This window comes from Ciconia boyciana, chromosome 3, assembly GCF_034638445.1.
Source record: "Ciconia boyciana chromosome 3, ASM3463844v1, whole genome shotgun sequence".
NCBI lineage: Eukaryota > Metazoa > Chordata > Aves > Ciconiiformes > Ciconiidae > Ciconia > Ciconia boyciana.
Window position 1 is genome coordinate 1,114,746 of NC_132936.1, and position 27,612 is coordinate 1,142,357.

Genomic DNA, 27,612 nt, shown 5'->3' on the forward strand with positions numbered 1-27,612 from the left:
GATTGCCTGAACGCTTTATTTCCGACTCGAGCGGTTCCCTTCCTCGGTGCCGAGAGGCTGGTGCCCCAGTGAGACAGGAGGAGAAGCAGGCATGGAGTCCAAACCCAGGAGACAGCGATCTATTGCTGGAGGCTTATGGAAAGGCAAGGCCTCAGGGCCAGACGCGTGCTGGATGCTGCCTGCCAGACCGGGAGCTCTGGAGGTCGCAGCATGGAGGTGACGCAGAAGAAATTCTCTCTCCCAGCAAGGAGCCACCAGGCCCACGCTGGCATGGGACGGATGTGCCCAGCACACAGTAGCTGATAAGGCACTTGAAATGACTACAAAGCCACGAGGCAATCGGCTGCCACCCTCCTTCCTTCCCTGCCTCCTCCCCTGGGTGCTTTGCAGATTAACCTACAGAGAATGGGGTGCTGCTGGAGAGCCGGTGGTCCCGGCTTGAGCTGTCGGTGCGTCACGGGCAGGTGGCGTTGGGCCACGCTCACTGGTGGAATTTCTTGCTTGGGCTGTTGGCGTAGTCCAGCAACAGCTGGCACGGCGTGAACTGGCTGCCGTAGGCGGCCTCGTACTTCCGCAGCTTGTCCACCAGCTGCTTGGCTCCGTACGAGTCTGCGTACCTGAAGGGACCTGCCGGGGACAGGGGGACACATCTGTGCCAAGGAAGCGAGAGGCACCAAGGTGCCTGGAAGAGCGAGAGCGCTGGATTCGGCCGATCTGTCCTCTAAGAGAGACCCCCAGTCTCTCGGCAGGGCAGCGCAGGACCCCGCTCCCTGCCTGCCCCCCTGTGCTGAGCGGAGGCAGACTGGACTGCTGGGGACAAGCTGGGGCACAGCTAATTGGGACTGCTCCCTTAGGCTGAGCTTGCCTCAGGGAGGGAAAGTGCTAGGTGCTCGGCAGAAGCACTACCTCATGCCCAAGAGCCCTTGGTATCCTTCAGTTGTGACCCAAACCTCGGCTCGTGCCTCATCCACTGCCCAGGCCACGGCCACGGCCACCCAGCCAGGTTGCAGTTGGGTCCAGGAGAACTTTGCCCATGCTCTTGGCTGGGCCCAGCAGGTACCTTGTCCCCGAAAGTGCTGTGCACCATGGCTGAGGTTATCAGCTCAGCTTTATCCGTGCCATGTGCGGGCATGGGGCAAACAGTGGGTTCTTGGGCACCGTTTCTCAACTCTGCGTGCAGCACAAGACCAGCTTTCCAGAAGTGCTGCAAGACGCTTGCCTGCCCACCCAGGCAAGTAGCAGTGGCAAGAGATGAGAAACCAGAGCCTTGTTTTTCACCAGGCACCATACAGCTGCACAAAGGCAAGCCAGGGATCTCTTAAAAATGTAGGGCCTTTGCAGGTCTCCCATCCCACCTACACCCCCATGACTATCAGGCATGGTAAAAGCTCTTCCTTTGAAGTTCTCATAGGAAGTGCTGAGGAGGCTGGGGCCAGCATGGCTCTGCCGCCTTATTCCAACCTGAAGACACAGCAAACGACCTGGTTAGAGTCCCTTGATCCTCACCAGCCACAGCTCTTGTGAAACAGCTGTACCAGCAGAGGAACTCCACAAGGTCCTGGCAGAAACGTCTCACAGCAGCTCTCAGGCTCACTGCCACCTCTTGTGGGGTGGGAACGCTGGAGCAACCTCTGGCTCAGGCTTTACGTGGGAGAAGGACGCTCAGGCTTGTCAGAGTGCAGCTCAAACCTGGCCTTAACAGCTGGCTCGCCTCTGGTGGCTAGAGCCCACTAGGCAAGCCCACTACGAAGCTTTCAAGCCAAGCCATGCAGCCTAGCCCAAAGCCCAGCTGAAACCACTTACCTCCCAGGCATGGCGGGAAGCCCAAGCCGAACACAGCACCAATATCCCCCTCCACGGGGTTGCTGAGGATCCCTTCCTGCAGGCACATGGCTGCCTCATTCACAAACCTCGTCACCAAGCGCATCTGGATATCCTCATCAGTACAGCTGCAAGGAAAGAGACTGTAAGGGCTGTGCAGGTAACAGCAGCTGGACGGAGGAGCACGTGAAGCCAGCACAGACTGGGGACAGAGCCAGGCCTGGGGTAGGTGACAAAACGGTTTCTCACCGAGACTGTCCCTATCCACATGAGGATGAAGGCTTAAGTTCTGTGACATGGCAGGCACGTAAGAATGGCAAAGGCTTTATCAGGCCAGATGGGAACTGCTCCAGGAGATGTTTCAGTGCCAGGCTGTACAACAGGTCCAACGCCGGGAAGGTCACAAGCAGGGACTGCACCAACCCACTTGCCCAGACAAGCCCCACCACAGAAAAGCTTTCTGCAAAGGTGCCCAAGCAAATGCTGATAAATTCGAGGATGCCCCATTCCTGCTAGTGCAGGCTCTCCAGAGCCAACAGCCTGCCCCAAACAGCCAAATGCCATCTGGAGTGACTCCACGTCCAGTGCTGTCCTCCAGTGCTGCCTGGTACAGTCCTCGTGCTGCTGCTCAGAGGCAGGAGAAGGAGCTGGGGTGAGAGCCAGCCCACGCCACCACTCAGCATGCACAGCTACTTACACTTCAGGTTTGGCTGGCACTTTGAACCGCGCCAAGATCTCATCCATGCCAGAATTCACGCTCCTGTTCTTCACCCCCTCCTGGTAAACATAAAAGCCTTTCCCTGCCTTGCGACCTGCCGGGGATAAAAAAAAGAGACAGTCATATCCTGCCACGCGTCCCATTTGCTCACCTCTGATCTTCTTGTGACTCCTGCTTCTGTTAGCGTGAGCAGATCCCCCCAGCACAGGCAGCATCTCTGCACTTCAGAGCGAGCCTGTTTGCTGCCTCACTAAGGACAGAGAGAAGGGGGCCCACGTCCAGCTGACTGCTTGGCAAGATGTTGCCACTGTGCCAGGCCCTAACGCCTTCACTAGGCCCAGAGGACAGTCAAATAATGCCACCGTTTCCGTGGCTACAGCAGCAAAAAGACACGGTCCTTGTCCACGCTTGGGAGCAAGGCACAGAGATGACAAGATCTCCTGAGTAACCCTGACTGCCAGGGGTCTGGTCACAGCAAGGGTCACTGGAAGGCAGAGCTACCACGGGCCAAGTGCAGATCCCACTGATGGACACTGCTCTGTCCTGGCGTGCTCAGGGGCACAGCTGCCTCTGGCACCCAGTGCCACCAGGGCACAGCTTCTGCCACGCAGACAGAGCCACCGTCTCTCCTTGCGCAGAGATTCTAAACCTCAGCTCAGGGCTTGTTTCACTTGAGCGCATTTATTTCCAGCCATTGGAAATAAACCCCATGTCCCAGAGCACTTGTGCAGGTTTCACGAATGGACCAGACAGAGGTTCATGAGGTCTTCTCCACTGCCTTTGCTCTAGGCAGCATCTTTGCCTGCTGCTGCCATTTCTGCAAAGGAAGGTCTGGCCACAGCCAAAGCTCTACCCAGGGTACAGCTGGGAGGGATTCCCGACCCATTCCCAGGGCTCTTCTCTGACTGCTCTCACCTGAGGCAGAAGAGGCTGATGGATGCTAGCACTTTTCCTTGAACAAAGAGGAAATACGTTCGATTAAAACAGCCTAGTGTCTCACCTAAGAAGCCTTTTTCCACCATGAGCTTGAACAACTCGATGTTGCCTCCTCCAAAGCGCTCGCCAAAGGCCTTGCCAAGGTCCTCAGCCACATGCGCGGCCACATCCACACCCACCTCGTCGATGAGCGTGGCAGCACCCACAGGAAAGCCAAAGGCCGTAGAGATGGCATCTACTTTCTTTGGGTCAGTCCCCTCCTGCAGGAATACAAGGGGAAGCAATGGTGTCTCTGGGTGAGGGTGCTGGAAAGCCAGCGTGGCGGCAGAAAGCCCTCGCTCATCTGGCGCCACGGGCTGTGACCAGCCCCATTAGCTGTTTGATTCCAGACAGGAGCAGTGTAATCGTGCTTGCACCACTCCTGCCTCTCCCCTGGTGCCATGTGGGGAGGAAAGAGCCTCATCACTGCCCGCACCAGGTCTCATCAGACCACACTCAGCCAAGAGCTGGCTGGGGACAACCATGGGCACCGGGGCTGGTTACCCACCTCCCTTCTTGGCCAGGGCTGAGATCAGCCTGACCGGGGGCAAGGAAGAAGCAGAGTTTACATGACTATTTGGCATACGTTCAGTAGCTGACGGGATACACACCTGGAGAACTCGGACCACTTCTGCCAGCATTGGCCCCAGGCACCTGGTGGTGTAGAAGCCAGGCCCATCCTAGGGAAGAGGAGCGCAGCAGGAAGGCAGGTGAGTACAGACTGCAGGAACACGGCCTCTCTCGGCAGCACAAGAACCGCGTTTCACAGCCCAGGCACTGACATGCAGGGCAGACACACTGAACTCCATTTCTAACAGCATGTTATCAACTGCTAGAATAGTTTTTCCCTGTAGGGCTCAGCAGTGTTTGAAGATTTCCATGAACTTACTCCCTAGAAGTTCCCACCAGAGCGTTTTTATTTGAAATAGTGCCTGGAGGTCCCAAGCAGGCTGCAGAAGTCCCCTTGCTTCACCAAGCCCAACAGGCTGACAGGGGGAAAGGGTGCTCAGCGCAAGTGAAATGGGCATAAACCCATTGTTTCACCTCTGATATTACTCACAAAGTCATGAAGCAACAGATTAGCTGCAAACTGCCATTCAGGGAAGCATGTGATGTGGGGATGAGGGTTAGAGAAGCAGCACTGTATCTCCACTGGCCTTTAGAGGTGCCTAGAGCACTTTTAAGACAAGCTGGTTTTCCCAGCACCACAGGAGAGACCTGCTCAGCATTGCTGACAACCTCACACATCAGTGAAGAGACCAGTCCAAAAATACACTCAAACTGCCCTGAGCCTGCCGGCTGAACCTCCCACATAGCTGAAACCGCATCACTGATGCTTTCTACTACGGAGCATGAGACCAGCTCTCTTTGGAGGGCCGTGCGTTCAACAGCAGCCATGAGCCCAACAAACCACTCAAAGCCCACGCCTTTTCTGAGGCTCTGCTGCATCTTCCTACAGATCACAGCGCTTTGTTCTCAACTCCTGCCTCACTGTGCTCGGTCTTCTCCCTCTGCTTGGTATAGCTCTTCCCCTACACTTGCACATGCATTTCTGCCCCCTCTCACAAAAGATTTAAATCCAGAAAGAGGAGGGTTACTGCTCGCAGGCCCCTCTGTCCTTGCAGCTTGCCAGGGAGAAGAGGTGGTTAGAGTCCTGCCCAGACTCTGCTCCATCTCAGACGCCACTACAGATTTCAGCCTCCTGGAAGTTGTGCGGAGCAGGACTGCCAGCATCTTGTGCTTGGCTCATCAGACTGTTCCTGTGCCTTCTAGCCTTCCATGGCTGCTCTGAAGGACACCTGAGGGATCACTTGGGCACTTGCCTTCTTCTAACCTCCATTTTTACTTCTCAGCATGAGTAGCTAATGCTAGCATATTCACAGCCACATTTCAGCCTCCCCTCAGTGCGCAAGCCTGCCCTTCTTTATTATCTCAGCTCGTATTTTGTGCAGTGTTTCCTCACCTTTACCACGATGACGACCTTGCCCTGTTTGAGGCCCACAGCAACAGCGGAAGCAGCCGTGTCCTGCGATGTTTTGTCCGTGGTGATGATTTCCAGCAACTGCATTTTGTCAACAGGGGAGAAGTAGTGCATCCCGATCACCTAGGCAGAAGGAAGGGCTCAGGGTTAAGACAGACTTTGGCTCCCAGAGTAATCTGCTGGGCAAGTCAAGTGCCCAACTGCAGAGGGAAGCAGGCCACCATGGGCTGCAGCACCCACCACCACAGTGCACTATTCATTCAGCCGCACACTCCGCTGTATCCCTCTCTGACAGGAGTGCTCTCCAACTCCCTTTCCCAAGGACATAGCACATGCCCCACAGCTCTTGCCTCAGTGAGGATTTAGGTAGAATGCTTACAGGACCAAGAGTCCTGCTCAGCTCTCTCTGTGCTTCTTAATAGTCTGGCAGCAAAACCTGTCTGGGAATCTTAGCCGAGCTCAGTCCCCAGGCAAATTACAGGCACTGCGTGATCTGCAGGTACTATCTGAGCTGGCAGAGGAGCCACACGCCTGCATGGTGCTTCTTCTGGACTTTGAGAGTAGAACAGCAGTCACAGAGACAGATGTTGAACAGAGTCCCTGTGTTCTGCTTGTGAACATTTTGTTTTGGGTTTGGTTGTTTTTTAGCGATGAAGTGATTTTAAGGATGAGAAGGCATGTTTCCAGAAATCAATTACAGAGGTAAGTGCAGCCTTCCTCTGGGAACAGCATTCAAGCGGAGATTATTCGGCTGTGTGCCTCACTTTAACACGACCATGTAATCAGCATGTCACCTTCATGCCTCCTGGAAGCTACGCTTCGCACTAAGATCTCTGTAGAGTCAGAGGCACCTTGCAGGAGAGCTGCAGACTGCAAAACTCATTAAAGAAAATACACTAATTAGTTAACTGATTTCCTATTAGTTTCCCCATAAAGAGCCATTGCACAGGCAATTTATAGAGCAAGAGGATGTTATTTGCAAGTATGAACAAGTAAGAGTCAGTTTGCATTTCCGATGCAACTAAGGTATGACAGCAAACCAGGAAGAGGCTCACGAAGCTCACAGGAACCTCCAACAGTGGGGACACATGTTGTTATTCTACGACCTCTGCAGACGTCCACAGAACTTCTGCAGGAAGACAAGCAGCAGAGGCAACACGCTGACCAGGGCAGTACTTGGGACACTTGCAGGACTTTAGGGAACCAGCCAAGGGTACCTGCACTTTTGCATTTGTGTAACACTTTCTGACTGAGCTCCAGAGCTTCCCCCTCCGTCTGCCCAAGCTGCTACTGCCTCCCCATCCCACCCGTTTTAGAGAGGGAGATGGGGTTATCTCACAGGAGAACTGCTTGCCCTTTCCTTCGTTTTCTGCAGCCCCAGGCAGGCAAAGTAGATTCCTTAAATGAGGGGGAAGTGTTTCCCCCTTTTTATATCAAGGCCACCCTAGACTGATGCTTAGCCCTTGGGAGGTGACTCCACCTGGTCACGCAGATCCCTCACACTACTTCAGACACTGCGGTGTCACGTCTGGTCTCCTGCTGCTGCTCCCTGAAGGGTGCAGGTCTCCTGTAGGGCCTGTGTCAGATCTGCCAGCCTCACGCTAGCAGGTATCACAGGTACCCTTGGCAGTCACAGACAGCAATGAAAACCAGCACCCAGCTGACTCCTCCCAATCCAGCGCATTCACGCCCCTCGGAAGGTAACTCCACCAAGCACGTCCCTCAGGGCAGGCTGCTCCACATGAATGAGTGCTCCTACTCAGCTGTGCTTGCCTGGGCTAAGGGATGAGCATGCAGCTACTTGATATGCTGTTTAGACTTCAAGCAAAGGGATGAAGAAGTCCTCTGCTCCAAACCTCTGCCACAAGCTGCTATGTTGCTCTTGGTATCCTGTTCACATGGATCATTTGGAGCCAGAGAGAAAAACCCCACCATCCCCTCAGGAGCTGATCCCATGGCTGACCAAGGCTTCAGTTTCAGCACCTCTAAGTTCAGCTTCCAGTCACCGACTTTTCTTCCCTTTTTGCTGCTAGGTTAGTGCCTTCTCCCTGAGAAGGCATTTTCCCATCATGGCAAGTCACTCCTATGTCTAATCAGTTTATCAAAATGACTGAAGTCTTCCTGGCTGGAATTCTCTCAGCTTGAGTCCTTCCATAACTTCTCTACCCTCCACGTGCATTAATGTTCCCTGAAGCGCTCTCACCTCCCTACCGCACCTTGCCTCGCCAACATCACACTGGGGGTGAGTCCACCTTCATCACCTTCCTATCTGTCCAAGGACCACAAGCTCTTTGTTCAAAGCTTGCACTGGGGGCAGAGGATGAGCTGTTTCATGTTCTGAGGAGGAAGCAGAAGATCCCAGCACTCACCTACAGCAAAGCCAGTTTGCCACTAACAGGCAGCTCAGCACAGAGCAGACTCATAGCAGGCACGTGGCACTGGGTACTCACCTTCTCTGGCCTCTTGCTGACGGCAGCAATTTGGCCGATTGGGAGGGCAGATGTGTTACTGGCAAAGATACAGTGAGCAGGGATCACCTGTAGCAGGGGGTGGAAGAGACAGTGTAAATGCACAGACTCCAGAGTCAGATCCGGAGCATGATGTGCAGAGCCCTGAGAGAACAGTACCAGCACCTGGTAACCCTGACAAACAAGGCAAACTTGATTTTCTGTCAGGGCACACAGCATTAGAAACTAATTCTAAAGCAGCAGCCCAAGTCAGCCGGATCTGACTTCCCCTGAACTCTCCCCAGGTCAGCAATATTAGTCTCAGAGCCCCCATGTTTCTGCCAGACCATTGCAACTACATTAGACACTGCAGGGAGGGACTTCAGAAAGGTGCACAGACCAGCTCCTTTACCATACAGTTATTTCCCCAAGTGTGCTCTTGAACAGAAAAGAGCAGTGTCAGCAAGCCAGAGATAGTAAGTAAAGAACTGTAAGTTGTGGCGATACCAAAAGACATTCCTGTCATATCAATGTTTTTTTGGAGCAGCTCCCAGGAGTCAGGGAACGTCAGAACTGCCCATTCAGCTACAAACTAGTGACTCCTTATTGAACAGTGAATGTCCTTAGTGAACAGGAAGGCTGCCCTTGACACTCACCCATGTACTGACGTAAATAACTTGCACCAAGCAGCAAACTGCAGCACAAAGGAGATGTGACAAACCCAGCAGCACAGGACAGCACACCCCGAGTCTCCACCATACAGGGGCCACATCTAGCACAAGCTGCTCAGCACTGATACTCACGGCCTCCACTTCCTTCAGCACTTTGTGTTTGATGTTAATGTCCTCGAACACAGCCTCGATCACCATGTCTGCCTTCTCAAAGCCCTTGTAGTCCAGCTGGCCCGTCAGGTTGCTGAGAATGGAGTCCCTCTCAAACGATGTCAGACTCTTCTTCTTCACCTTACTGTTCAGCCTAGGGAAGGACAGCTCTGTCACAGCTCCTGGGCAGGCCAGCCCAGACTGCCAGAGGTGCACCACAACACCAAGGGCATCCCTCCCTCCTGGAGCTGGGACCCAAAACACCATCTCCAATCCAGCAGGACTGTCACTCTGCCTACTGGCCCCTCCTTCCATCTGGAAAAAGGAGAGCCATGCTCACACAACTCAGCCGGTGCATTACTCTGAAGGTCAATCACTGACATTCCTGATGATGCACAGCTGAGATGACTACTGCTGAGCCAGGAGGACAGGGGAAAGAAATCCAGCTTTTCAGAAGTCTGACCCAATGCCTCCCCTGACATGGGCCTCTAGGCAGCCAGGATTACTCCCTCCCCCCTTAGCTCTGTAAGCTACTGCTAAATCTAAAAGCTAAAGCAATCATCTGTTAGGTTGTCTACCTACCTAAGGAGCTAAGGCTGAATACACTGGGCCTATTTCGTAGCAATATGCCAGCACACTGCATAGGGCAACCTTAAAAGAAAGCATTTCTGTGACATCCGATGGTAGAAGACTCCAGAGGAATAGGTGTCAGGAGTTCCTGACCGCCTGAAAGCAGAGGAGTATTTTGACTGAAGGAAGCCCCAGCCCATCCCGAGCAAATTCCTTTTAATGCACGTACCCCTTGAAGACCTGCTGCTGTCCTCTGTCCAGGCCTTGCTGTGCTGTGTCCTTCAGAATGGTCGTCAGTCCCTTATCCACTGAAACCTGTGCGATCCCAGCTCCCATGAGCCCTGCTCCCAGCACTGCCAGGGTCCTGCACAGAAGGGGACGGGGGGGGACACATTCAAAGCTAGAAAGAGCTGAATTTCCATTGTTACCATTAGACTTGCACAGATCCTGTCCACCCAGGTGCTATTTTTAGTGAGGTCGTGCAAGAAGATTTCACTTGTGGGTGAGACCTCCAAAGCGCAGAGGATTAGCCTTCTGGAGGCTGGAAACCTCTCTGCTCTGCTACACTGCGTTTCAGGACTCTAGGCCACTCGGTCCCAAGAGCCTTTTAGCAGAGCTCCTCCAACTGCTCCTTCAGGCATCCCACACTTGCACTTACTTGACCTCCCGCTGAGGTGTTCCAAACTTGTTCTTCTTGCAGTGCACCTGCCCGTGGTAAAGTCCAAGCAGCGCCTTGGACTCCTTAGTCATTGCAAGTTGGCCAAAGCTCTGGAAGAAAGGGAAGAGGGAAGCAGAGAGTTTGGCACTTAACAGCTGTCTCGCTTCCCTTGCCCTGTTTTTGATGGGTGCGTGCTGGAATAGCACAGCCACTTGTGCAACTACACTGACTAGTAACCTGGTTGGAAAAGGAAGAACGTACAGGGCATATGCATCCTCTGCAGAGAGGCACCTTCTGTGCTAAGCACAGCCCACTTTGCACCACTACCTCCCATATGGGCTGCCAGAAAGCAGTAGGAAAACTGCTTATTCGATGTCCTTTCCCATAAACAATGTAACTTAAAGCATCTGAAAGAGCGTGTACCTCCAACATTCATGTCTGGAGGGACAGGGGTTCTGCCACGGAACAAGAGCAGCCACTGTATTTCCATGTCCATCTCCTTCCTATCCACTGAATCCTTCACAGCTCATTTCCACCCTCCCAGCCCAGCTTTGGAAGAGCATTCCCTGGCAGTTCACTAGGGTGATGGTTATGCCAGAAGCGACCCTGCTGCCTGGGCCAGCCAGCAGCTGCAGGGTCCTACGAGATCAACGCCGGAGCCACTTCTACTTCCCCAGCGGCAGGACGGTATTTCACTGACATGGGACCCTTTCTCCCTCATGTGCATCCTGCGCTAGCTGGGGCCATTGCCCCAGTGGCTTCCAGGTGAACGGGCCTTGCCCTCAGACTTTGAAAAAAATCTTTAAACAGGCCAATTCTCACTGACAGCAGTAGCCTGATACTATTTTCAGAGGACCACAGAGAGGCAACAAAATCAAAGGCCTGCATAACCTCCCGGCACTCAGCATGAAACGGGAAAGCAGTCAGGAAGACAAAAGACAGCGTAGGGCAACAGCGAGCTAAAGTTGTCTGAGCCAAGTCAGCTAAGGAAAGCTGCCAACACAATGTAGTTTAGAGCAGGCTGTATCTTCCTTCACCATTGTCCTGTGAGTTAGAGGTTTGTTAAAATATCAGAAACACAAAGCCTGGAAGAGAAACTGCAAGTCTCCTACCCGAGGGGAAAGAGGGAGGCATGAAAAAGAGACACGACACTGACACTTATTATTCTTTAGAGGGTTCTGGGAAGATCTCCATCCTGCTGCTATTCTCAGGAAAAACCATTCATTCTTTTCTGTAAGGAACAGAGTATCCCAAGCCTTCTATTCAGCACCAGACCAAACGTGGGTGGAATGCATAACCAGAACAGATGGGGTATACCCAGGAGGTCACTGTTAAGGTAGGAGGCAGACAGCTACATCTCAGACCAGGACCTTGTCACCAGAGGAGAACAAAAGGAGCTACTAAGCACGGCAGGAAAGACTGCAGGATGTGACAGATAGCAGCGTGAGAAGCTGGTGAAAGTTACAGATACTACCGTGGGGGACAGACGAATTTCATCAGCGGTTAAGGGGCAGCGACGTGAGAGATGACCCGAATGCAGAGATAATCAGATGGGAGTGTTGTGGGTCTTCTGGGGAGTCAGGTCTTGCAGAGCCAGCAGCACTCAGTAACCACACCAGTGACACTGTGCACAGCCGGAATTACCTCTTCAGCATCAGAAATAATAAATTTGAGTACAGATGTAGCAAAACTGGGACCAGTGAGGAAAAATTAATTAGGGGCAGGTTGTTTATTAAGGCAGAGACAAGGGCAGAGAAAGGGAGGGATCAACATGGCTGAGGATGAACAAGCATGGGAAAACAAAGACTCTGTGTGTGTGCGTGGAACAAAAGGGTCACACATAAGCAAGCCACTGGTGAGTACTCTTGCCTGCTCAAGGCCTGGACCTGCCCACCACAGTCTGTCCTACCTGCATATTAAACTCTATTCCTGTTTTCCCAAGTGTGTCACTAGCAAACCTCAAGCAAGACTGGATGGCATTTAGGACATGAGGTCCATGTGCCAGCAGCTGTCCAGACTGGGCCCTGTGGCCAACTAATTGACAGATGAAACATCTACAGCCAGCTACTAAAGGGGTGTGCGTGGGTGTGTGGGTGCGTGTGCGCACACGTGCACTTATTGCCACACGTGAACTTCAATTCTGATCAGCCAACCAGGAGGAACAGCATCACTCATCCACATCGGCCATGCCTGTGAGCAGTTTGTGTTTATGTGGGTGTCACCAGTAAAGGCACTGCGCTGTCTGTGCGGCCAGCTGTGCGCATACTCTGTGTTCGTGCACATACACGTGCGTGCACCTACACCTCTGCAATGGGATACTTCTTCTATGATTCCAATACCTGCTCAGCCTCACCACTGGCCTGACCTACAGGGGAAAAGCAGCAAGCAGAACAAGAGGTGAAGTCTTCTGGGCTTTAAAAATGCAAAAGACTTGACTTCCCTTAACAGTTGTTATCGGTGCTAAACTCCACCGATGTGCCAGGGAACTAAAGAACTAAAGAGAAAGGAAGAATGAAATAGAGGCTCGTTTCACAGAATCACAGAACCACTGAATAGCTGAGGATGGAAGAGACCTGTGGAGATTGTATTGTCCCATCCCATCACTCAAAGCAGAGTCATAGAGCAGGCTGCTTAGGACTGTCCCCGGCTGGGTTTTGAATATCGCCACGGAGGGAGAATCCACAGCCTTTCTGGGCAACCTGTTCGAGCATTCACAATCACCTTTACAGTAGAAAAGTTGTTTTGCGTATTTAAGTGGAATTTCCTCTTTCAGTTTGTGCCCATTACCTCTTATTCTGCCACTGGATACCAATGAGAATAGTGTAGCTATGCCTTCTTTACTGCTTCCTACCAAGTATTTATACACATTGATAAGATCCCCGCAAGCCTTCTCTTCTCCCGGCTGAACAGTCCCAGCTCTCCCAGCCTCTCCTCGTCTGCCAGACGCTCCAGGCCTTTAATCATCCCTGTGGCCCTTCGCTGGACTCTCTCCAGTCAGCTGGCCCCCAGCCTGTACTAGTGCATGGGGTTATTCCTGCCCAGGGGCAGCACTTGGCCTTTCCCTTCGCTGAACTTCGCGAGGTTCCTGTCTGCCCAGTTCTCCAGCCTGCTGAGGTCCCCCCTGAATGGCCAGTACCAGCCAGTACGCTGACTGGGGTGGCTACTAAACAGGTAAGTTTGACCAAGGAAATAAGGAGAGAGAAGTCCTGCTCTGGGTGAGAAACCAGTACTGAAAAAACCCACCTAATTTTCAAAAGTACCTGAAGTTATCAGTGGGTGAAAAAGGACCAGCACAAAGTATCTGGACTAGAAAACAGGACAAACAGCAAAACACGAGTAATGGAGAATTAACACCCTGAACAAAGATGATGGTGAAAAAAGATGACAGAGTAAATAGAACATTGGTAAAAATGAAAGTTAATTCTTGGAAGAAATGACTTGTTTGCAGCAAATTGCCTGGAAACACTGAGGAGACTGAGAGCACTATACCCACACCTCTAGGTTACCTGTCCCATGTGACAATCAGAAAAAACAAATAGTGCTCAGACAGACAGAGAAATCAAAGTCCTGCTATGTGAAATCTGGATCGGTGAACTCCGTCTGGTCATTCCCCACTCAAAAAGATAAACAGAGAGAGGAATGAGAAAAGGCACAAACTGTTTTTACAGATTAAGAGCCTTGACAAACAGTTCTGTTGTTCAAGACAGGCCTTTTTCACAGCCCCACGGCCAGAAGAAGGGGCAGGGAGCAAGACACCAGTTTGAGCAGCCTGTGATGAATATTATCCTTCGTGCGTGGTTAAAGACAAATCCCCCCAACTACACAATTACTGATTACTACCAGGGATCTAATCTCCTTACCTGGGATTCAGTGAGGTATCCAGCGTCACGCCCCTGATCAAGACCAGTCTTTACAACCTAGTCAAAGAAGAACAATAAGGATACACTGCTGTTAAGTCATGTCTGCCAACAGCTATGCTTTAATGAGATTACTTGTTTAGCTGCACCTCCTGTTCTCACAAGTGACCCCTCTGCAATATTCAAGGCACGCTTCAGACTCTCTGGGTCCTGTCCATGCTGTTCGAAGCAGAGCTATGAATCACCTTGTCCTTCTAGCACAGAATAGCCTCGGTGGCAAGGAATTTTCTATCAGGTTAATTTTTACCTGTGGTAAAATATACCTTGTGGTTTCAGGAATTGTTTTCAGTAGGACTGTGCTCCTGTAATGTCATTGCTCTCAGAGTCAGACGGGGGCATTCAGAGGTTCTAGAGAAGTCTTGGCAACAACTTAAATACTGAAAAGTCATTTTAAAATAAGGATTCAACCATGGACAGTGTAAGTAATACGATGCCTGCGTAACTCAGGGGACTAACTTTTAAAGTATTGTGTGGTTAGTGCTATGAAAACAGCAATTTATATTTTCCTGGCTTCAAACAGGTTAACCCAACTCTTTAGAAACTGTGTAGGAAACCTGGAAAAACTGCAGCTGAAAGTTTCATGGACAAAGTATTCCAGCTAAGCCTTCCCTTAATTGGGATTCTTGATCTTCCCCTTACTGGTACCAGTACCACATAAATTGGTGATCATATTCTGGGAAGCTATTCTGAATTTTACCATGCTTGCTCGATACACCACACAGCTAGCACTCATCAAGAGTGATCTGTGAAGATCAGGATGTACGGCTTGACTCAGAGGAAGGAGCCACCTTCCCTCTGTCTGTTGCCGTATTATCCCACAGATCCACCCTCACTGTATTTTCTTGGACCTCGCAGTTGGAGTTACCTCAATGATCTTTAGTGGAGCAGGGTAGAGTCCTTTGGTTTGCTTCTGAACTTTGCTCTCCACTGTCTTGTAGACTTGCCGCCTCACAAACGGAAGAGCCATAGCATAGTCTGTTATCTCTGCAAGATGGGACAAAACATGTCTCAGCACAGTGCTATATGCACAATCAGCCTTTAAATGATTAACCTGAAAGAGTATAGACGTGAACGTTGCATATCTGCAACAGAAACATGCACCTGAAAGTCAGCCACAGGTAGCACGGTCTGCTCAGAAGGGTTTCTGTGGCTCGTTCCACAGACAAGTCTCATTTAGGACTAAAGCATCCTCCTAATACAACTGGTGACAGACGGAGCTCTGCAGAGTAAAACTCACACAGAGATGTCATCACTTCTGGGCTCTGCTAACTGCATAAGGGTGCTGCTAAAGAGGATTAGCACAGAGCAGACGCATGTGCCTCTTCCCACTTGATTACACAAGCTTGGTACAGAACTTGCTACTAAAACTTTGAAGATGGATAGTCCTCTGGAGGCAGCTGCTGCTCTCTCCCTGAGGCCAGGTTCCCTTCTAGTACACTTCAGGAGCCACCACGTGCAGCTCTGGCAATGCCACTTGAAGATCAGATCTGCAGAGCAATGTTTTCTCTACCAACCCATCTGGCTCAAGAGATGATTACAACATGAAATAACTTTGTTTTGGGAATGGAATTAAGTAGGAGCATGAACACATCCCTGAGAAGCAAAGCTGTATTACGCTCACTACGGTCCCTTGGGATTTGGCTATGATGCCCACAGACTTACTCTGTATTAGCCCTTTCGATCTTTTGGCAGACACATTCCTGTTGGCTAGTCCTCTGGCGAAGCCAACTGCTACCTCCTCCAAGTACTCAATCGTCCGTGCTTCTGGAGTTTTCACACCTGGCCCTGTGAACAAGAGAAGGCTTGAGGAAATGCAGCAGAAGTTATCACTGATGGATGATGATGCAGAAAAGCAGGGATGAGACAGCAACATGATGTTCCTTTGAATTGCTACCACTCTATTCCCCCCCACCTCTTTGACTTTTCCTGATTATGAACAACGATGGAAAGGCTCAACAGGCAACTATATGAAGGCCCCAAGGCATTTAATATCCACGGCATCATACAGAAATGCCAAAATGCCAACTCCCAAGGGGAGCAGACAACAGTATGCCACTTAAACATCAACGCTACTTTCACAGAACCATGGAATAGCTTCGGTTGGAAGAGGACATGGGAGGCCATCCGGTCTGACCCACTACTCAAAGCAGGGACAAGTTCAAAGTTAAATCCAACTCTGGAATTAGATCAGGTTGCTCAGGGCCATGTTCTGCCAGTCGCTGAACACCTCCAAGGATGGAGGTCCCACCACCTCTCTGGACCTCTGTTTCAGTGCCTGACCATCTTGTTGCAAACTGTCCCCTTTATTCCTCAACCTTTTACTTTGTGTAATTGCAGGCATCCCTGTATCTCAACAGAACTTAAGTGTTCTGCCTCCCCTCCCTCCTGTTGCACCTCTCCTTTCTTATGCGTACAGTAAGTCTGCACAACTAAGTTGTACCAACACTGTTGCTATTAAACATACGGACAACAGTTATGAAGCACTGTGTCCCTGAAAATTACCTGTACCAGAGCTGATGTCCAATGAAACCTCAGGTGCAGGAAATCTCTCACTTGCTTTAGCCAGTGCCACACACAGCAACACCTAGCCAGGCTCCAGGTGGTGTGCCATCCATCTCGTGACCCACCTGTGCTAACTTAAAGCTGTCCCACAAACAATGCAGCAAGCCACCACAGAACGAGTTTTAGCAATCTCTGAGGGTGGGTTGCAAAATTTGCAAGCACAGGGCTTGTATCATCAGTCCAGGAAGAGTACAGGGCTGAAAAGGCAGTTGTGTAAAGTTGTTGGAGGCAAATACAATGAGTCATTAATGAAAGAGCAATGCCCAGCGATTCTGCATGGGGCCACCAGCCAAACACGCAGCGGTGGCTTGCCTCTGAACTAGCAGAATGAACCTGATGAGGTTACAACTCTCTACCCTTACAGCTGGGCAGCCTCATTAACCTTCACTGTAAGCTGCTCCAACCACACCCAGATGCTGCACAGTGCCTTCAGCTCTAAGAAAACACCACACCAGGCAACTACTCCCTGACACAGGAGGCAGTTAAAGAACAAAAACAAAACAGAAAACCCCTCTCCTCCTTCATCTCCCACTACTCTCGCCCTCCATCAAAAGCTGAGGTCTTCAACTTTAAGGTTTCTCTTCTCATAAAGACTTGAGAGCATAATACTCAGCAGACCCCAAATGCTGCTGCCTGCTGGAGGGTCTCTCAGCAAGAAGCAAATAAAGGAGCACGTACATTTTGACCAGATCACGAAAGCTCAGAAGTCTCACTCATACCCTGGCAGTACGCCAGAGCCATTCTAGAGAAAACCAGCCCAAACAAAACAACTATTTCATTTTACAGGCAGCTTGGAAAACTTACCAAGAGCTGCTGCATAATCTACATTCCAGCAATGTCCAGTGGATTTTAGAGAATTTATTGGAAATTTGAAAGCATTTGGGATTTCTGAGCTGAAACCTTACCAGCTTCCAAATTCTTTTCCCAACACTTCAAGGCAACGTGTCTGAGACCTTCAGCTTTAGTAACCTGATGTGCTGCAAGATGTGAATACTTGATTTTCCCTTTCCATTAGCTTGGGTGTTCAACACCAACAAGCACTGGACTTTGATACTACAGCTGAAAAGAGCTGTTTATTTGTAAGCCTGAGCTGTAAGAACTATTCAGGCAAGGTGGTCAAACCCACATATGTGGGTTTACTTTACTTGTGATAACCTCTCAACATTTTGTAGTGTCCTAACCCAGGAGCTCCAAGCTGTCGACTCACATCTGCATTCTTACATAAAAGGCACACTCCAGAATCAGATCTGGGCACAGTAGTAAATAGATCAAGAGAATGCTGTAGAGCTCCCTACTGAAGGAGAACTGATTGCACCCTGTGAAATTGCCTCCTGATTAATGCTGTCTCTCTCCTTCAAAGCTTTCTATAATCAGTTAAAGCATCACCCCAGTTAAAGCTGCTTTTGCCCAGACGTTGAGAATGAACATGAGAATACTCAGCAGAAAGCCTTCTGGCACTGGCCGTTATTTGAATGAACAAGGAATGCCTCTAATGCTTGCATATAATTTGTATTTTGTGTTCCTCCTACATGCTTATCTGGTCTGAGCTAGGATTCCAAACAGCTCTTCAGAAAGTTCAGGTTTCCTTTAAGCAAGCCAGTGTAATCATTAGTATAAAAAGCCACATTTGCTGGCTCTTAAAAGGCAATTCACATTTAAGCCAGTGGTAAAGTTTACTCAGCCAATTTTAACTCAAGCCTGGGTACCAGTCATCCATTTTACAAGCAAGAATACAGCTAAGGACATCTCATCCAGCTGAACACTGGCATGTGAGACAGAACAGACACAGGCCCTTCCCTTACGCTTCTCAGGGTAGGCAGCAGCACCTTTTCTTTTTGTTTATTTTATTTTCTTCAACTTCAGGAGCTAAGGGCCACCAGGGTACTCTGGCCATGCTCTGCCTGGGGAAACAAAGCTCAGCACAGTGCAACTGCGTGGCAGTACCAGCTGGCACAGTGGTTTCCACTCTAACTCCTGGCTGCAGCTGCTCAGACCTTTCAGAGGAGGCTGTGGAGGGTTTGCCCCTCCATTTAGTCACCTTCCAAGAAAGCCCCCTTAGCGAAGGAACAGCAGAAGCAAGAAATTATTCACTAGCTCACTCAGCACTTGGAATTGCAATTTGGTCTGCAGTTTGCGAGGAATTTCTGCATCCAACTTAAAGTCAGTTGGCAATTCAGAGCACCTAAGCTGTGGGGACTGGCTTCTTCTCAGGATCTTGTCACAGAGATTAACATCTGCAGGCTGCATAAATGTAGGCATCAGTCATCTATTCTCCTTTCATTATGGGTTGCAATCTGTCCCTCTGACATGATAAATGAGGAATGCAGGATCTTATCTGTATAATTAGCTTATGCAAGAGAGCCAGCAGGCCTGCCCTCTACGCTAACCTTTCCTTATTCACTTAGCTGTAGCAGGAGCCTGACATTTCAAGGTCCCCGTGCACATGCCTCTAAGGTGGGAATGGAGATTACGCTGCAGAGCATGGTAAGGACTTTGAGGTCCATATACCTTGCCCCCACTAGACTGCTGACTGCATCAATGGCTTCGCCACCCATTTCAGTAAGGAGGAGAGGTTAACTGACAGGCAGCAGATCAAGCAACTGAGAGGCATCATGTCTGACCTAGTGGGTCCACCAGCTGGTCAACCAGACCCATCTTCTTTGCTCTGTCAGCACGGATGTTCCTTCCAGTCAGCATCATATCAAAGGCAGCAGGCAGTCCCACCTGGAAGGGCAGAAAGGGGATTTCAGAACGGGAGCACGCCATGCAGCAGAAGGGGCTATCGAGTAAAGTTTTTCTCCTACTTACCATCTTTGGCAGCCTCTGAGTACCCCCCGCCCCTGGCAGGAGACCCAGTAACACTTCAGGTGTTCCCAAGATTGTTTTCTTGTCCTTTGTTGCTATTCTGTAGTGACAGGCAATGGCAACCTTTAAAAAGGAAGAGAAAACTAAAGGTTTCCCTGTGAAAGACCACAGAAGAACTGGGCATCTGTAACAAAGGTGTCTTCTACACATTGCCTCAGCTTTCTTCTAGACCCTACCCCAGTTCCCTAATTCAACTGCCCAAATTCCCTCTGTGCTCAACTGATGGCTTCTTCCAGCAAGAGAAGCGCACACAGGGCAAACAGCTATGACATGAACATGAAACTACCAAACTGAGCCAAGCTATTTTTAAATCTCATCTGGACGATCAAGGGCTAAATTCATTCACTACACTGGGAGCGTGGTCCCATTTTACAGATTAGCCATGATACTTGGTTTATCACTGGATCACCAAGTCCAGATCTGTCACCAGAGTGCTTATAATAAGCTGCGACCACTTAAGAAATCAGTACGCAACTGAAAAGCCTCCATTCTTACAAGGTTATTCTGTTTTAGTAACAACTTTGCTCCAGGAACTACCAGAGTCTTTCAGTTTACAAAATCCTAAATGGAGATTACGAAGCAAATACTGCACCCAGCCGAAGTGGCAAGCGACGGTGCAGAGTCAACTGGCCAGGTTCCCCACTCTCATCCCTCTCACAACAACCTTTAAAAGAACAGAAGTTGCTGGGATACGAGGCTCATTTCATCTGAAAAGCAGCAATTTCCAGCCTGCACTCTGCCAGCAGCGTTTATCCAGATCCAATGCCTGCTGGAAACAGCCGGTTTTCCCTGGGATGCTCTCATCTAAATATTAGCCTGGCCCCCACAGATTCATATTTGATTAGCTCTCTTTCAACAGAAGCAGAAAAATTAGCATGGCAGAGCCCTGAAGCACAACCGAGCCATTAACTTGCCACAAACTCATCTGAGTGGATGTAATGAACCCACGTCAGGTCTCAAATCCCTCTCACACTAAGTAGTCCTGCAGGCATCGTTTGGATAGTTTAGAGAACTGGCGCTATCAACTCCCACTGCTGCTTGTCAGACCCAGAATCGTTCAATACCTCCAGTCCTCCTCCCAAGCAGGAGCCACTGATGGCAGCAACTATGGGCTTTGGAGACTGCTCAATTTTTTCTAGCATCTTCTGTCCTTCCTGAGAAAGCTGAGTCACTTCCTGAGCAGTCTTGCAGGCTTCAATCATGCTGCAGTGAGGCAGAAAGGCTGATCAGAATTGGAAAAGCACTGAGAAAACAGCAGTAAAATGGAGAGTGCTTCAAGGAGTTTGTTCCCCTTTTCCCACAAAGCTCCAGTGACTGACAGACAGGCAAGAGCTGTTTAGTCCCCCAGTCTTAGATTAACAGACTACACGGGAAGACTACTAAATTCAGTGGGTTAAGTCACTGCATGCTGACACTGGGCTGCGCCTGCAGGCAGTGAATGAGTTTCCTTGTGTCAGAGCTTTGAAAGCCTTCGGGGGAGAGGAGGAAGGGTCATAGGAAGCCTCAAAGCACTTGCCAGGAAGGGTGGAGGGGAGAGCCCAGGATCACTTTTTAAAGGAGCAGATGGCCAGTGCTCTGATGGTGCACTCCGCCAATTAGAGACTCCCTGTGCCAATTATTCTCACAGAGGCTAGCAGCGTTGGCCAGGCAGGCACAATTCAGGAGGCTCGTAGTGTTGAGACCAGCAGACACCTCTTCAACACAGCCTGTCCTTTTGCTCTGCTTACCAGCTCTAGCTACTGCCTCCTTCCCACCCTTCCCATATCAAGTCTCTTCCCCCAAATAAAGCCAGACAAAAAGGTAATAAGGTTTTGAAGGGCCTATTTGTAACTCACCTTCTTTCCTCGGAGCTTTCTAGCTTTTAACGTCTTTAAACAACTATTCTGTCCTGCCCGATGTCAGGACTAGGAGCCAAGGACACTCCAGGTCCCAGTGAGAGCACCCACACGGGTCGTCCCACACCCTGCAGAAGTTACCCACGCTGAATCGCCTGGGAAGCTGCTCTGATGCTCCATGTGGCAGAGCGCCAAATCCTGCCGAACTGGGGGGCCACGCTGGCAGACTGCCAGGCACTCAAACCTAGCTTAAATGAAGTCCTGCATGTAAATTATCTGCTCTTCTTGTGTCCCAGACCAAAGGACAATGCTCAGCCCGGAGCCAGGAAGGGTTTCCTTGGCTGCACCCCAGCACGCAGGAAGGAGTGACCAAGTGTTACAGCCAAATGGGGTTTAACGACTAGCCATGTTCCTCTTTATCAAGGTCCTAACTCCATTTCAGCAAGTGAGGCATCCTGTGCACAGGGTTTTCATTCCCAGCCTCTGCCTCACCCCGGGGAGATGTCGGTGACAAACTGCTTGGACTTCACAGCGCACCAGACCACTGGCCCTGGATGCTGGACTTCAGAGAAAGCTCCAGCAGCACAACTTCTAAGGCCCCCATACTTACTCGATATCTGCTCCAGCAATGAAAGAGCCTGGCTTTGAAGAGATGAGGACGGCACTTTTGACAGCTTCATTGGCCCAGATCTCATTCATTACATCAGTAAACTCTGAGCTCAATTGTTTGGATAGAGTGTTCACCTAAAGGCAGCAAATAAGCATTGTAAATAGGGAGCCCAGCAGACAGTGAAGTTTAACCTCTGACTAAGTACCGGATTCAATCATTGTAGCATCAGAAAACTTGCACACAAGACAGACTGACAACAAAAAGCCAAAACCAACAGTAAGTCTAAACACATTTTCCAAACCAGTAGGAGCAGCAGCTCTACAGCCTTTCAAGATTTGCCTTCTGAAAAGTAAAGGACTAGACCATCCAGGAATTTGCCCAACAGCCAGATGATTGCTTGGCACAATTATAACGCTTCTGGGGCACTCAAAATGAGCCCATATTTGCTAAAAAAGTTAGTTCACCTTGTCTCACAATACAGCAAGAAAAAAAAAGAACTCCAAGATGAAACCCTGCAGCAGGTCATCAAGTAGCCTGTTATTAAGAAGTACCTCACCAACAGTGGCTTTGTGACCTCAAACACAGATTCTATGAGCTTCTAAGCTGGTTTTTTTCCTATATAGCGGACACTCTCCTTAACCACCTTGAATCCAGGAACTTAGTAAGATTTAGCAGTATCTTGCACCAGTGAGAGACAAGTTAGTTTAGTACATACAAAATATTTCCATGAGGCATTTTCAGATGTCTCATTAAATGTCCAAACACTCGTTTTCTTATTTCTACTTTGCTCGCAACTTTGACAGGCTGCAGGTTAGAAAAGTTCTTAGTCTTAAATTAGAATTTTCAGTGCCTTCTCCATACAACTGCTATTCCTGCCATTTCCACTTGATACGCCTATTAACCACAGCCAGCTAAAACAGTACCTTTGAATTTGGTGTGTTGAAGCGTACGACAGCGACATCTCCTTTGATATCATAGCTAACATGGGTTCTAGCTGGAAACAAACAGAAAAGTATTATCAGCTTATGCTCAGCGGATTTTAAGAAAGAAAATGAACTCACATAGAAAAGCTTTACACTTACTCTGAAGAGCAGTGGAGGTGGAGATGTGACGGCAAGCATAAGCTAAAGAAAAGACATTGCAGATGTTAAAGGAATTCTCAGTAGTCTCAGCTTATCTCTCTTTTATTATTGCATCCTCCCATCTCCCCTCATCTGCGGAGTACAGCGTTTCGGAAAATCCTGAGTATGAGCCAGTTACTTCTCTTACGGCTTGACCTGTGCCACCACCAGAGCTCAGCAGACTCCACGCTATTGAAGTGACCTTCACAGCACAGATTCCACACCGCAGCTTCCAACACCAGCAATGGCAAACCGAGGGCAAAAAAAAATAATCAAAGCCTTTTTCCCAAAGAGCTGACAAGAGATGAAGTGGGCGGCACACAGGGGTGTTTTGCTTTTCGTATGCACAGTTCAACACTTCTTCACACGCTAAACCAGAGACCTTGCTGCACTTTGGAGCGTTTCAAGCCTGCAAGTTAACTTTTCTGCAAATCAAACATAACTGCTCTAGAATATTTCTGCAAAAACACACTCTCGTGCCAGTGAATGGCGCAACCCCAAGTGTTACTTCACAGATCTCTGGGTATACATCTGCTGAGCTACAAAAAGAGCACACGAAATATTTATTCTCGCCTCCATCTACCAACAAAATGCTTGATCCAACTCTACCAACAAAATACTTGATCCAACTCTACTCATTACATATGGAAGCACCCAGACAAACTTGTCGTGTTTCAAAGCACTCAGAGAACTCAGACCACGGCATGAACAAGTTCTGCCCACAAGTGAAATGCCACTTTTCTGACTCATAAACCCCAGATCTCCTTTTTCCTGCTGAGAAATTGTATTTGTCCCGATGATCTCTCGCTAAGCGAATGAATCTCAGTTCTATTCAAGCAACCTTGATCTTGACTGAGAGGATGCTCTAACACAGATCTAGGCTGAATCGCTGCCAAAGCTGCTTTAAGTCTGAAATCCAGTAAAAGCGTTACTTCTTAAGCACCACATGCACATCTATCGACTGGAACACGGCCATTTAGCTAGGGGAGGTTTACTGCTCAGCGCTGGTAAAATGTTCAGGCATTAAACATTCCCATTCCCAGCAGCAAGAAGGCAGAAAATCCAGTACGGGGAGAACAAACTCAAAAGCTCAGCCTGCACCTCACCAGCAGGTGCTTCCCCCTCCCCGCAGCCCCGTGACATGGGCTCAGGGCTGGAGCTCTGCTGCACTTTGGCCCTCCTTCCACTTTGTCTCCGGTGCTGGCAGCAGGGACTGACCTTTGTGCTCCATTCCCCGAGCCCAGGATACACGGCGTGACACTGCGGGGATGGAAATTCAGTGTCAGTCTGTCCCGGCAGATGGGTTTGTGCGTGCATGTGTGTGTGTGTGTGTGTCGTGGGCCCACCATACCATTTTATAAACAAAGAGCGAACCGGTTTCCACTCCAAAGCTACTTTAAAGTATTTTTGGACTAGGACAATAACCAGATTGTGATTGCTGTAGCCAACATTAATTTCCCTCAACTGTTCGTGTCCTAAAGGCAGGTACTCCTGAAACTAAGTGCCAATGCTCATTTCCCACAAAACCAAGCGTGCTCTGACAACAATTTCCCTGCTGACAGATGCTCCTCAGCAGAATATGATGTGCTCTCAGTGGCAGTATTTTAACTCGAGAAAAGCCACACAGCCCCACTACTTTAAAAAGGCAGCAAGGACTGAACTATCTTGCCGAATTCATTCACTTCAATCCTGTATTGCTGCACATGGCTAGGCACAGCAGGAAGGAGAATCAGACCAAACAAATCTCAGCTGCCAGGCAAGTGAGAATATTTTTCTTCCTCACCCTCAGTCAGGCGTCTGCTGAGGCTGGGATGCAGGAAGGTGAGCAGCACATCACTCCAACACTTCCCAAAAGCAAAGCACTGACTACGTAGTAAAAACTATATCGCATGCAAAACACATAATGTCAATTAAAAATAAAAAGGCAATGGATTAATTAACTTCCTTCTCTTTCTATGGTCTAACATGCTTTCCTCTTTCACATCAGTTCCCAAACTGACTGCTTCCATGAAAACCTTAAACCTTGAATTCCACTTTGCCTTTCAGTTCTAGCAAAACAAAAGATATGAAGTAGGAAAAAAAAATATCAAGGGCACGACTGAACAAATCTCACTACATTTTAATATAAACTCTTTTGGGAAAGATACTGTCGTTAAAGCAACAACTGCTTAATATTTGACTTAGGTTTCCTTAGCCTGGCAGTATTTTATTTTAGAGCCCAGAATACTTGTGGAAAACACGTCTAAAACTAAAAGCACATTTACTTGGTCACAGTCACAGCCCATCTGCTTTAGGCGTTGATTCATTCAGCATTACAGTGGTCACTTGCCAAGATCGGAGCCAGAAAAATCCTCCTTCCAAATGCTGAAGGAAGCAGCAGCAGGCCAGATGTACGCTTCCTCCATTTCACTAACATTCACTCTAGAATTAAAAGCTTTGAATATCGATTCCATTTTCACGATTTCACTCACTCCAATTAAAAGACCGTCTGGAGACGAGCACGCCAATACTTCAGACAGTTGCTCTCAGGACTTCGCTGAGAACGGAGAACACCCCTTTCACACAGTCTAGCCAGGACCTCTTTCTTCCCACTTTCTCTTTTATTTCCTCGGCTGCTTCCCTGTCCAGCACTTCCCCTTCCCATCCTTCCACTCACCCGGACGCAGCATGCCACTTGAAGTGGGAACAGCATCCATGGATGGCTTAGGAGAAAAGCCTCCTTGCAGTCCTGGACCGAGCCAAGCACCAGCAGAGCGAACCAGCTGAAGGTCAGGACGACCAGCCATGCTTTCAGCCTGTACCTGCGAGCTGATGGCACAGAGCGACGAGCTGCGAGACGGGAAACTTTTGACAAACTGAGCTTTCCTATCCTCTCTGGGAACCTGCTGGCACCTGGCATGCGGCTCAGCAGGTACGGCCAGCTCTCGAGCTCACACTGTCTTCTGCCTGCTTGCTGCCTTCTGCATGCTTTTTGTCCCGCCCTGGCGAGGTCTGCATCCAATTTAACAAATACTTTGTTACGGCAGAGCAACGCTATTAATTACAGTGAGTGACAGCATCCTCACAGTAGCTCCAGGACTGTTTGTGATCAAGAATTTTGCCAGTTACAACAAGAAGCCCAACCAACGACAGCCCAAGCACTCGCTGGAGTTACCACAGTTCTGCTCATTCTCGACCACAGCGCTCTGCTCCTGGAGCGACCAGCTCACGTACAAATTTGCTCCAACGCTGCACGTAAGACAGGTATTAGGTTGAAACGAAACACTGCTAGATTTCAGGTCAACATCGATACCAGAACCTGAGGCCCTTCAAAGTGCAGAAATAAGAACCAGTTTCCGATGCCTCTAAGCCTCGTCTTTTGGCCTTCCTTGGGGCACCCGGTGACTCTTTGCTTCGGTACCCCTGTGAGGAAGCACCACGACCCAGCTCACCACAGGCACTGCAAACAAGCAGGAGCACGCCAAGGCCCTGCCTGGGTCAGCAGATTGCAAGGGAGCATTAGTCAACGGCTGAAGACGCTTGCGTACCAAAATAAAGACAGATCGTGGGTACCTGGAGATGCAAACACTCCTGGGGGCATTCCCCCCACCCACCCGGGGACACCCCCATCCCACAGACACACCTGCAGGCCTGGAGGACAGCCCCAGGATCCAGACGGCCAAGGACATGGGGACATCCCCCCCCCCAGGCATGCACCCACGGGCATGGGACACACACACACGTGTAAGGACACAAGGGCACCCTCTCCCTGTGGATCAGCTCACATGGCGAGGACAATCCTGCCTGGAGGGTCCCCCCACCCCACGCAGGGTCACAGGGACCCCCCACGTGCAAGGACACAGGGGCTGTGGCCAGGCACACGAAGGCCAGCCTGCCTGGGGGGCTGGTGTGGGAGCATCTCCCCCGTGGGGGCACACCCCCCGCACCCACGCACAAAGCCCCACACCCCCCGTAGCCCCCCCAGGACATGGAGACGCGGACCCCCGCCCTGGGGAAACCCTTGGGAACGTGGGTAGGGACATGCCAGAGATCCCCCTGCGCGATTCACAGGCCACGGGGACAACACCCCCGTACACATACCCACGCACGGACACCTCCACGGCGGCAGCCCCCACCCCACAGCCCCCCTGCGGACACGCAGACCGGGAAGGCCCCCCCGCCCCACTCCTTTCCCCCGTTCCTCACAGCCGCCACGCTGACACACGAAGCCACACACCGCACGGCGATCCCCTCCGCGACACCCTGCCCTCCACCCCCCTCGCAACACCCTCACGCGTGGGCACACACACTCACGCAAGGATCCCCCCACCCCACCCCGACAGGCCGCGCCCATTCCCCCGCCGCCGCCGCTCCTGCCCCCCGTTGCCCCCCGGCGCAGGAGGCAGCAACCGGCCCCGGAGGCCCCGGCTCACCCGCGGGCGGCGGCCGGCGGGACGCGCTGTACTTGGCGGCGGCCGTGAAGCGCCCCAGGCTGCCGATAGCGCGCACCGCGGCCGCCATCTTTGCTGCGCGCGAGGTCGAATGAGGGCGAGGCCGCCCGGGGCCTTGGCCATTTCATCCCCGCCCGCCCCGCTCCGCCTGCGGCTGCCCGCGGCGCTGCCTGTCCGCTCCGCCGCCGCCGGCTCCCTCCTCCCTCCCGTTTCTCCGCTCACCGCGAGGTCTCGGGCGTTTCTGATCCATACTGAGGGGAAGCGGCGAGCGGGAGGGCGCG

The 27,612-nt window shown here is 50.5% G+C and overlaps 1 protein-coding gene across 1 annotated transcript; it reads right to left on the bottom strand.

Moving 5' to 3' along the window:
• Positions 1–27,458, bottom strand: HADHA (hydroxyacyl-CoA dehydrogenase trifunctional multienzyme complex subunit alpha). The gene is made up of 20 exons (XM_072858141.1): positions 27,314–27,458; positions 22,863–22,904; positions 22,704–22,774; positions 21,781–21,914; positions 20,400–20,538; positions 19,279–19,398; positions 19,092–19,194; positions 15,571–15,693; positions 14,774–14,892; positions 13,852–13,908; positions 9,992–10,101; positions 9,563–9,697; positions 8,746–8,917; positions 7,946–8,032; positions 5,478–5,618; positions 4,126–4,194; positions 3,540–3,735; positions 2,519–2,633; positions 1,804–1,949; positions 1–627 (listed from the first exon to the last, which is right to left on the bottom strand). The coding sequence occupies exons 1-20, from the start codon at positions 27,399–27,401 to the stop codon at positions 482–484; spliced, it is 2,313 nt and encodes a 770-aa protein (XP_072714242.1). The 5' UTR covers positions 27,402–27,458; the 3' UTR covers positions 1–481.
• Between the last annotated feature and the right edge of the window lie 154 nt (positions 27,459–27,612).